This window comes from Lontra canadensis, unplaced genomic scaffold (genome assembly GCF_010015895.1).
Source record: "Lontra canadensis isolate GAN:19392208 unplaced genomic scaffold, GSC_riverotter_1.0 scaffold10, whole genome shotgun sequence".
In the NCBI taxonomy this organism is placed as follows: Eukaryota; Metazoa; Chordata; class Mammalia; order Carnivora; family Mustelidae; genus Lontra; species Lontra canadensis.
This window is the reverse complement of record NW_022631004.1, coordinates 18,775,159-18,787,330: the sequence shown is the minus strand read 5'-3', so window position 1 is coordinate 18,787,330 and position 12,172 is coordinate 18,775,159. Positions and strand designations below refer to the sequence as shown.

At 35.1% G+C, this 12,172-nt stretch overlaps 1 protein-coding gene across 1 annotated transcript in view; it reads right to left on the bottom strand.

Annotated features, from left to right (window-relative positions):
* GLRA3 (glycine receptor alpha 3) overlaps positions 1-12,172 on the bottom strand; it is a 193,075-nt gene that overhangs the window by 140,024 nt on the left and 40,879 nt on the right. The window contains exon 2 of the mRNA XM_032855758.1: positions 6,643-6,770. Coding sequence (XP_032711649.1) covers positions 6,643-6,770 — 128 coding nt within the window. The remainder of the gene's footprint in view (positions 1-6,642; positions 6,771-12,172) is intronic.

The following is a 12,172-nucleotide window of genomic DNA, read 5'->3' as shown; positions in this document are numbered from 1 at the left end:
TTGTTCCTGCAGGAAGAAAAGAGAAATCATGGGGGAGAAAAGGAAAACAGAAGAGGTAGAATAAGAGAATTGAGGCATTAAATTAGAAGTCTAGTTAGTGCAAAGGAATCTTATACTGCATCCTTTGCAAAAGGCCTAGGGACCATCAGACAGACTAGAACAGATTCTCACCAGAACTGACCTATTTTACTTTTGGAGTCTGCCTCAAAGAAGCACAACTGTGCAGAAGGGCTGTTGAGGCAAGGAAGTGCTGCTTTTCATCACTAATAGTTTTAGACAACTGAATTTCTACCAAGCTCAGGTGCCTGTTTTTTGCTGCTGTTGTAAGCGAAACAAACAGCTAAACATACAAAATAGCACCTGCCTAACAACGTGTAATACAAACTCCGTGATGTCACGTTCAAGGAAAATGGTTCAGGATAAAGAGGACTGTGAAGATACCAAAACACAATCACAGACTAAAAATCTTCCTAAATATTCCAAATGACACCAGGTAAAATATCAAAAAGTCAAAAAAAAAATATCAAAGAGTCATTTACAGAACAAATCTGAACAATCCTCCCTAAATATAGAGAAAAAGGACAAAAGGGTAAAGGGTATGAGTGGGAGTGTATCAGACACAGACAATGAAAGATCAGATTTTTTTTTTTTAAGGGAAAGAGCTGTTTTGGGGAATAACACAAAGCAATGCTAGCATAAACCATACTTTTTCTTAAAAAAGAAAAACATGCATAGTTAGAAAAAATCTAGGCTACATTTAAGGGAGAAAAAATCACAGTAAGATTTTGATTTTTGTTATAATACTAAATGTCAGTAGACAATGGAACAGCTACAACCTTTTCAGCTAGAATTCTGTCGCTCCCTCATTGTATAAATTTACTTTCATGTCAAATGGTTAAACAAGAGATTATTGTGTAATACTATTCCGTGATAAAAAGAAATAAGCTATCAAACCACAAAAAGACATGGAAGATTCCTAAAAGCATATTGCAAATCTGGAAAGTCTTCACACTGTAGGATTCTACCTGTATGACATTCTAGAAAAGACAAAACTCTACATAGAAAAAGATCAGTGGTTGCTAGAGATTTGGGTGGAGAGGGAGAGTTACATTCGTAGCTGAAGTACAGGGGATTTTTTAGGGCAGTGAAACTTCTGTATGATACAGTAATGATAGTTATATGTGGGTAATTCACTTGTCAAAACCCATAAAATGTACAACGCAAAGAGTGAAACTTAAGGTAAACAATAGACTTTAGCTCATAATAATAACACTATCATTATTAACTGTTGATGAAGAGCCACTTGATAGTTTATCAATATTAATTCATCAAATTTTTTTAATGTTGGTATTGAGAACCACCAGAATTCACTTATTTATTTTTTAAGACTTTATTTATTCATTTGAGAGAGAGAAAGAGAGAGAGGCAGAGCACAAGCAGATGGAGAGGCAGAGGGAGAATCAGCCTTCCCGTTGGCCTGGAAGCCTGATGTGGGACTCAATCCCAGGACCGTGGGATCATGACCTGAGCTGAAGGCAAACACAACCCACTGAGCCACCCAAGTGCCCTAATTCATCAATTCTAACTAAGATACTGCACTAATGTAAGATATAAACATAGAGAAAACTGTGGCAGATGGGAGGGGAGATATGGGAATTCTTGGTAATTTCCGGTCAATTTTTCTGTAAACCTAAAATCATTCTTTAGAAAGTCTAGAAATTAAAAAAAAAAAAAAAAAAAAAAAAAAAAAAGATAACCAGGGCTCAGAAAATGTGTCTATCAACTTACTCCTGTTCTGAAAATGAGAAATTGTTTTCTTCTATCTCTGTGTGTGTAGAGAGATAGAAACAAAACTAGACAAAAAAAAGAAAGAAAGTGAACTTGAAAACAAAATGAAGAGCCAGATGTAAATACAAATTCGAGAAACTGTTGGTTACAGGATTTGGGTTCTTCCCTTCAATCATCTGGAACTCCAAGTGCATAACATGGTTGGGTTGTGTGTCGAGCACTGCCTCTCCAGACTGTGTGTTCAGGCTGTTGTGTGGTGCTTTCTGTCACATTGCCCTTCCATTTCTGCTTTCTGCTAGATAGGAAGAGTTCAAAAGAGAAAGGATTTCAAACTGCAGGGAAGAAATAGTGTTGCCTGCCTATTATTTTTGTCTTTCAAAGTGGAGATAATGGTTTCTATACATACCATTTCTGCTAAGACCAAATTTTATGAAATAATGATTTGTGCAAAACTCTATCCTCTGTTGAAGGATTAACAAGTTTAGTGACAGGTGGAGATTTACTTGCTAACTCTTTTTAGTAGACTCTCAGATTGTTTGTTTGTTTATTGAGGGGGGTGGGAACAGGGAGAAGGAGAGAGAACCTTAAGCAGGCTTCATTCTCAGTGAGGAGCCCAATGGAGGGCTCAATGCCATGACCCTGAGATGATAACCTGAGAGGAAATCAAGACTAGGACGCTTAATCCACCGAGCCATCCAGGCGCCCTCTCAGATAATTTCTAAACCCAGTTGTTGTTATTAAGTGTATTCTTTATATTAGTTCAAGAAATCATTATAGATAACAGAACTAAGATATAACAGAGATTTGGAGTTGTTCTCATACTCAAATTATCCTCAAGGCACAGAGGTTCTTTTGGGGAAAATTGATTCTCATAGAAGTTTAAGATAAGTTACAAGCGTTCTGGAGGGAAAGAGAACAGTTGATTAATTAGTGAAGAAGAAATAAAATGTTGGTGAGGTTGGATATTTAAATGTTTTAATTTCTTTCAATATTTATTTTTATAAGTAGATAATAGTTATATTTAATTTAATTACTAAGATAATTTTTGAAGAGACTGTCCTATCTGTGCTTGGCACCAATTTAAAGTGTTTTAAGAGAATCACTTATTTCTACTTTTGTATGGTATATTTTAATAACCTATTTAGAATATCTAATCTTGAGTGCCTGGGTTGTCCAGTGGGTTAAGCATCTGCCTCCGGCTCAGATCATGACTCCAAAGTCCTGGGATCAAGTTCTGCATTGGGCTTCCTGCTTAGCGGGGAGTCTGCTTCTCCCCCTGCCTTTCACCCCACTTGTGCTCTCTCTCTTTCTCAAATAAGTAAATAAAATCTTAAAAAAAAAAAAAACTTAAACAGGTCAGATTTTTTTAAATGTGTAGGTTGTTTTAGAGAAATGTGACAAAAAACACAAACTATCATAATTTATGTTACAGAAAAATGTCTACATCTAGATTTGTTAAGTTAGCAGTATATGAAAGAACAAAATCAAAATAACATTTTAACAAAGCCAATTGATATTTTTTAATACCACTATTAATACCACTATGCCCTGCAATATATTTTCCTTTTTGATGTATATATATATTTGTGAAAGCAATCAGAAATTTAAAATCAGTATTCCAGAAATAATTTCATAATAATGTATTTGAGCTGAAATAATTAATATTATTTTTAAATTTTGATATTTTGAGAGGTGAAAATACTATCACATTATTATTATAATTTGTAATTCACTGATTGCTAATGAGATTGCGCATTCTTATTCTCTGTAAATTGTCTGAGAAGGTCAATACTGAGATTTTATGTTTCTTCTCTTACAAAATTTGTAAATCCCTGCGAGTTTAAACACCCCGAGAGGTTTTTCCCAATGTTTTTATATTTTGAAAACACTTGCCTATTGCCTAAGAAATTATCCAGGTAAATTATGTTTATTATTAGTTTTTATTAACATTTTAATCTGCGAAGATGTGAGGACTAAATCTATTAAGCTATTGTAATATATTGTTACACCTGTTTTGGCCAATTTCCACTCCTATTCTTTTTTTTTTTTTAAGATTTTATTTATTTATTTGACAGAGAGACAGAGATCACAAGTAGGCAGAGAGGCAGGCAGAGAGAGAGGAGGAAGCAGGCTCCCCACTGAGCAGAGAGCAAGATGCAGGGCTCAATACCAGGACCCTGAGATCATGGCCTGAGCAGAAGGCAGAGGCTTAAGCCACTGAGCCATGCAAGTGTCCTCCCATTCCTATTCTTTTAAAAAATTTACTTAATTTTGCTTATTAAAAAAAAGTCTAGTAGAATATTGCACATTACCAGAACACATTCATCATACTTCTGCCCAATTAACTTTTTTTTTTTTTAAGAGTCATGGTGGGTCCCAAGGTACCTGACAATAGAAAGGCTAATCTTCCTCTCTGTCCCATCATCTTCTGATATGTCTTAGATTTAGTTTGTTAATGCCTCCGTACCTCAACAATACTTAAATTTATTTATATTTCAATATTAAGCAATGAAATGATCATCAAAGGATTATGATGTGATTTTATTCAATAAAATGAAACTGTGTTGAATATGCTTAATTTGGGGAGGAAGTTGTGAGCTTCCCTGGAGACAACAACAGTTCACTCTTAGCAAGAGGTCGTAAAAACAAGAGTATTAGCTAAGAACTAATCCATTAAGGTATTGGTTTTTTAAAAATGACATTATTTGTGGTAATCAAATGAGCATCCACTTGCTTTTCTCATATTCAGAGTATAAGATATATTGAAAAACCATAAAGGAGAGAGAAAATTCTCTCCCCTTTCTTTTCTGTTCCTTTAAGGACACTGAGAAGTAAATACGGATTCTCCTATTCTCAATTAAAAAAAAAAAATCTACTAACTTTTAAACTGGCTTTGGTTATCAGCTAGTTTTTCGAAATGTATGTTTATTTAAAGAAAATCTGTACTTATTTTAAGCAAGAAGAGACCTTTTCAGTTTTTTTCGGGTCTCACACATAAATAGTAATATTAATCACATTTCAGATGGCTCAAAATTTCCTTTGTCTGTTAAATGATAAAATAAAATAAAAGTAAACTTTCCAAGAGAGCAGCAAAGGCACTGGGACAGCTGTTGTGTGGTTAACAACTTATTTGTATTTTTATTAAGATATCCATTGAGTCTGTTAATGTGATTTTTTTTTAAGTGCTCACAGATATTTAAAAATAGAATACATTTTCCCCTTTAGTTTTCAGTGAAAACCAAGCAGTACTTCTGAATCACCAAATAGAATCACCATAATGAATCCACTAATGACTGATTATGTTTACTAATATGACAACTGAATATTTTTCAAGATCCTTTCAAAGTTAGTTTTAAACCTAAAGTTAGGGATACTGTTCTTCCTCAATTTGTAGAAGATCTTCATAATGCTGAAATCTCATTTCATTTGTATATGATATCCCTTAAGCCGTACTAATTTCTCAAAGCTTACATTTAGTGTTTTCCTCTTGTGCAGTTAAAAATATTTATGGTCAGAGCACCTGGGTGGCTCAGTCAGTTAAACATCTGACTCTTGATTTTGGCTCAGGGTTATGAGATGGAGCCCCACCTTGAGTGAGCCCTGCACTGAGTGTGGAGCCTGCTTAGGATTCTTTCTCTCTCCCTCTCTCTGCCCATCCCCTACTCATGCTCTCTCTCTTCTTCTAAAATAAATAAATTAATAAATCTTAAAAAATATATTTATAGTCAAAAATATAAAAATTAAATAAAAGTATGGTCAAAATTCTTAAAAAGAAATCAAGAAAAGCAATCTACATGTCAGAATCATTTTGAAATTAAGGCATTTTATAATTTTTTACTTATAAATTATCAAAAATTTTACTCTTAATTTTTTTCTCCTGCCACTCATTCTTAGTATTTATTAGTCCTCTCTAAATAATTCTTTAACCACTGCTAAGCAATTCTTTTTTCTTTTTTCCTCCCATAAGAACAAATTCAAGAAAAAAATAATTATTGTAGACTACACTGTATTTTCTTTCACCCTAAAGAATGAAAATAGCTTAACTGAATCTCATGGAAGAGGTAGGCATTCTTATCATTTGGATTATTTTCTTTATTGAAATAGAATAATAGTCAAGATATATTAAATAAGTATTGGCATGGAAGTAGCTTTCTCATCTTTTACCTAGGACATATTGTGGGACATAAGCTACATATATCCTGTATAAATGTGCTGCTTATCACTATATTAAATAGTAGAATTAAAAAAAAATCCTGAATTGACAATTATACTCTTTTCTATAAATTTAGGCAAAATATTTGGTAGATGGAATAATTTTTTAAGTGTTATCTGTAGATTTTAGTTTTCAGACTCTTTTCCCTGTTCATAAATTCAGTAACTGATTCTCCACAATATAGAGAGTCTTGCTGTGGGGAATTAAAATATGGTTTATTGCCATCTCTGAAGAAGCTTCCATTCCAGTGAGTAGAAATACATTTTAGGAATATATTATAGGAAAATATATTAATTGTCAAAATATTAAAATAAAATATTTATATATTCATATATGTAGTGAATATATATTCATTTTAGGAAATTGTATAAATTTTTTTCTAAAATGAATCATCATGACAATAAGTACAACAAAGAAAGACAAGGAAATAGTACTGGTCCAAAGAAGACAAATTCTAAGAGTTATTAACATGAGACTAGCTTTTTTTTTTTTCCCTTTTAAGACATATCATTGAGTAATACAGGACTTGAAAGATTACTGGAAATAAGCATTAGAATTTTTGGTGGAATCAATCTGAAAATTTATTTTGCTTAGGCATATTCAAAACACATTTCATACAAAATAATAAGTGGAACAATTACCTTTAAAGTTAGGTCTGATTCTTGCATCATATCCTGACGTCCTTCCCATTAATTTATCCAGAAAGTCAGAAGGTGACATTGGAGTACTTCGAGACCGTGCACTGTCTGTTTCCTTTGTTACAACCAAGCTACAAATGAGAGGAACATTCAGATTTAAAAAAAAAAAAACGACAGCAGGAAGTCTTCCTAATAATTGTCACTACAAATAGAGAATAAAAATGGCAAGCAAATTACCTTTTAAAACAAAAAGGAAAACTTTCTATTCCAAGCAGTGAATGTTATCTAATGACAGGTAGGTCTTTATAGATCTACAGTCAGTATTTATAAAGTTTTGTATGTACTCGGCCCAAAGGTCAGAGGTCACACTATTTTGTGTTAAGTCTGGAAACAAAGCCATTTCCAAATTAGTAGGCTTTTAAATTTTGTATTTATCCAAACTTGACTTTTAATTGTAAATTTTAGTTAGAAGTGTTATTAGTGATTCAGGCACAAGAAAAGTGAAGTTCAGCTGTGAAATAACTCTTATTGGTTTTATTGAGGGAAAAGCATCACCTTTCAAGTTTTGTGAATTCTTTTCAATGGTAATAAAACTTCTATCCTACAGATTAAACAGTAATGTTCTTTTTTTCAATTAGATGCTTCCTAGATTAGTAACATATCTAGTTAAATTCATTCTGCTTTCACCTTATGTCATTCATCTATAGTACCTTTTGTTCAGATCTAAAATTTTGTGCATTAAAATTGAGAAATTACCATCAATGTCATTACTGCACCAGGAGATTATGCAATGAGAGTGTGTGTCCAGGAAAAGTAAGGAGTTACTGCACTTTTCTTTTTTCATTCAAATGTTTTCTGTTTTATGCAGCGCTCATCCTAGAAACCCACAAATGTCACAACACCCCATCCAGCTCCTCATTCACCTAGGCTGGTCCACAGAATGCCAGGGCCTGCTTGCTAAGATCAAATAATTCTTTTCATCTATAGAGCTTTGCTCAGGAAGTACAACAGACTTCCTGAGCACACGTGCTAGAAACCGATATATTCAAGCTGATGTTATTTCCTGGAGATTGTCAGTCATCAGAGACTCCCAGGTCTGTCACTCAACTCAGAGCATTGCCAGGCCCTGAATCTTTGTGGTCACAGCTTGATGTCAGCAGTATCAAATTCCTCCTGCCGGAATTTTTAATAAGTAGTGAAAATGGGTCTTAACAGCTATCACTGTTGAATTATCTACCACACACAGAGGCACAATTTTAAAATCCAGTATTAATCATAATGTGAAAGTGATGTTTCTGAGAGTGGAGGATCCCAGCTAACACCATCCATTAACTACTGCGCAGTTCTAAAGTCCTATCTAGTTCTAGACACTCTTAGTCACTTCTCAGGCCAGTGGCTCTCTCTCTGTCTTTCATGCTTTCTACCTGACTAGAAGTTTCTCCTCTCTCTGTTCTTTTGGCTTTATATTACTTTGTGACATTTTCCCTCTGATTATTACTGGTCAGTTGAACTCCATGCCACCATGATCTCTGGAAAGTTTATTCTAATGTAATGATCATGATAATAATAACAATAACAATAACAATATCAGTAATAAACCACTATGTTCTCAATAACTCTAGAACTTTCTCTACCATCTGGTTTTACGTAAATTTCACCTGTCCTCTTAAGCAGCATTTGCTCATTTTCCATAGCCCAAGAACACAGGGCAGAAAGGACTGTCAAAGCCCTCAAAACTACAGATTGCTGCTTCTAAACCATTCCCTGCATTTCTTTTACAAAACCTTCCTTTCAGTTATCAGAAAATAAACTTCTACATGCTCCTAACCACAAATAAACCAACTTACCTGGATCTGACCCAGTAACACCCTGCCCTTCATCTCTTAAAAAACAATAGAATTATTATGTATGCTAAACCGACAATCGCTCACATTTTGCACTGCATGAGGGTGATTATTCCAGATTATCCAAGTCTGCCCTACCTGCAGTGACATGTATCCTTACAAGAGAGAGGGAGAGGTCTATTTGACTACAGACAGAGGGGGAAGGCACTGTGACCAGAGAAGCAGAGATTAGAGGGATGTGCACAGCCAACGAACACCAGCAGTCAGGAGAGGCAGGAAAGGGAATTCTCCCCTAGAGCCTCTGGAGGGTGTGTGGTCTTACTCACACCTTGTTTGGGGCCCAGTGAACTGACGTCAGACTTCTGTCCTCTGGAACTGTGGCAGAATAAATCACTGTTGTTTGTGGTAATTTGTTGTAGTAGTCACAGGAAGCTAGCACTGGCCTTCCAGTGCATTTTTCATTGAGTGATTCCACTTTTCAACTCCAGAACTGCTCATTTGTTCTTTTTTTAAAATTTCTATCTCTTTATTTGTATTTTGTATTTGGGGAGATATTATTGCGACACTTCCTTTTTATTTTTTGGACAAGGATTCCTTTAGTTTGTTTTTTGTTTTGTTTTGTTTTTAATGTATTTAAATTAGGAGCACCTAGGTGACTCACTTGGTTAAGCGTCTGCCTTCAGCTCAGGTCATGATCCCAAGCTCCTAGGATCGAGCCCCATGATGGGCTCTGTGGGAGGTCTGCTTGTCCTTCTCCCTCTTTCCCTTACCCCTGTTCATGCTCTTTCAAATAAATAAATAAATTTTTTTTAAAAATGAAATAAAATAACTAGATTAAAGTTTGGGGCACCTGGGTGACTCTGTGAGCTAAGATTTTGATTCTTGATTTTGGCTCAGGTCATGATCTCAGGATCATGGGATTGAGCCCTGTGTTCGGCTACATGCTCAGCATAGAATCTGCTTGTCTCTTTCCCTCTGCTTCTTCCTTAGCTCTCTCTCTATCTCTAAAATAAATGAATAAAATCTTAAAAAAATATTACTGGCTTAAGTCTTTGTCCAGTGATTCTGCTATCTTTGCTTTCTCAGGGAGGTTTCTATTGATTGTCCTTTTTCCCTGTGTATGAATCAGACCTTTTTTCCTTTGAATGTCTTATAATATTTTTACTGGAAATGGGACATTTTATATAATACAGTATGTCAATTCTGTAAATCATAGTCTCCCTCCTTCCTAAGGTTTGTGGTGGTGGTGGTTGTTGTTTTTTTAATTGGCTTTTCTGAGCTAATTCTGTAAAGTCTACATTCTTTATTGTGTATGACCATGGAACTATCTGTCTGGGTGACTTAGAAATCACCTAATAATTGGACAGGGATTTTCTTAAATTTCTAAAACCAATAAATCTCCCAGAATTTTCTAGAGGCTCTGTGTTAATGAGGTCACACCTTCAATACTGAGTCAGACAATTGATAACTGTGCCTTTGCCTTTATTTGCCATTTGCACAGGGCGTGAAGGCCGGCCAGTGTTCAGAGCTTAAGATCCTTTCAGGTCTTTCCCAAGCATGCACACAACTCTGTTAGTTTGGTAGGGCTATCTTAACAGTATCATGGATTAAGTGGCTTAAACAACAGAAATTAATTTTCTCACAATTCTAGAGGTCCAAGATCAAGTTGTTGGCAGAGCTAATCTCCTCTAACGGCCTCCCCTATGGCTTGCCCATGGTCATTTCCTCTCTGTTTCTTTCTCTCCACCTGTCTGTGTTCTGATCTCCTCTTCCAGTCATAGATTAGAACCAGCCCGTATGACCTCATTTTATATTAATTATCTCCGAAGAAAATCACTTTCTTAGTATTGGGAGTTAGGATTTCAACATATGAATTTTGAAAGGATGCAACTAGGCCTATAATTCTGGGCATGCTTATAGCCCCATACATATGTGCACTCTTCTAGATACCCAGAAATATGTGCGCTTTTCCAAACCTCTATGGACATACCCATTCCATTGATTTTCCTTTAAAGCTTTTTGATTAGTCTGCTCCTTGTCCCCACTGTTACTCACTGCATCAGGCACCCAGGAAGTTAAAACATTGTTTCTAAGTGTTTTTGACAAACATTGCCAGGAAAAAGAATTTTCATACTGAGTAAGCTCCAAGTTAGGTCTGAAGCAGTCTTGCAAGTGGAATCTTCCAGAAAACCTCCAGACAGGTCAAATAATGACCTCCAACAATGAGGCTTTAAAGGAATTCAAACTCCTTTCTGCCCACTCCAATAACTTCCAGGTTATTGATTTTTCCTGTAATTGGAAGCCATTGATTTACAATGCTACCATGCCACTAAGGAAGGAGGACAAGAATAGGACAGTTACAGCCACAAATTCCATTGTTCTTCATGAATATTCAGCTGTCTTTCTTGATTTAATTACTTCATGTATTACTGCAAATCTCTGATTATTTGCCAGAGTTCTGAAAAAGTTGGTTGTCACATTTTTTTGATAGTTTTCTCACTGTTTTTGCGGAGGAAAGGATTTACAGAGGTTTGTAAAACTGAGAGAATTTCACTAACTATAAAATTATAGTGCATTTTTATTATATAAAAATATCCTTTCTCATGTCAAAAGGCACTTAAAAATCTGTTAAGTGTTGAAACAATGAATTTGAGTTCTCACAATTTATTAGGTACAAAGTACTATACTAAGAAGCTGAAGTATGTAGAACACAAATTTGAATCTTTAAAGTATTCACAGTTCAGTAGATTACTCTGTCTCAGTCCTTTTGAAGTCTACAGAGAATCCCTGGGAAGTATCTGTGAGCAGGAGCTGGAAAGTGAGGCTACAGTGAAGAGAATGATTGGCTGGCTGGCTCCCTTCTTTCTACCATTTTAAGCAAAATCTTCATTTTTGTAAGAGATTCACAACCAAGCTTTGCAGAATGATGCCTATAAAAAATGAGAAAATTTGAGCCAAGAAATATTCCAATTTTCTTTACTAGTTATGTTCCTTTCAATGACACAGAACCATCCAACCACTTAGAGACAGTTGATTTTATTTCTAAAGATTCACAATTTTGACTCAGAAGGAATTATTGCCAACAAAACTACATGGGGTAATTGGCTAAAAAAAAAATCTACATAATTTATCCCTTCCTTTGAAAATGTTAGAGGTGATGCATATGGGAAGACTTCCTATCACCTACGATTCCTGCTCTGGCATATTTTTTTTAAAAAGATTTACTCATTTATTTGAGAGATACAGCATACCGGGGAGAAGAGTAGAGGAAGAGGGAGACAGAGAATCCTCAAACAGACTCCCCACTGACTGTGGCATGCAAGGTGGGGCTCTACCCCAAGACCCTGAGATCATGACATGAGCAGAAATCAAGAGTCAGCCTCTTAACCAACTGAGCCATCCAGGCACCCCTCTGCTCTGTCTTATTAATCCTAGAACTTTCTTCATAATACAATAATATCTGAGGCTTGCACCATGTGAACATTAGTAGGTTATCTTATGACAAGTATTGAAGACCGTCACTGAAGAGAGCATTTGGTAATAAAGCTTTATATGACCAATCTGGAATCTTTCTCTCATTTTTAAATATTCAACATCATCATCTGTACAAACATATTGAGGATCAGTAAAACTATCATGTTTATAGCAAGTTACTAAGGTTCTTAGCAAATTACTCATGATCACTATTT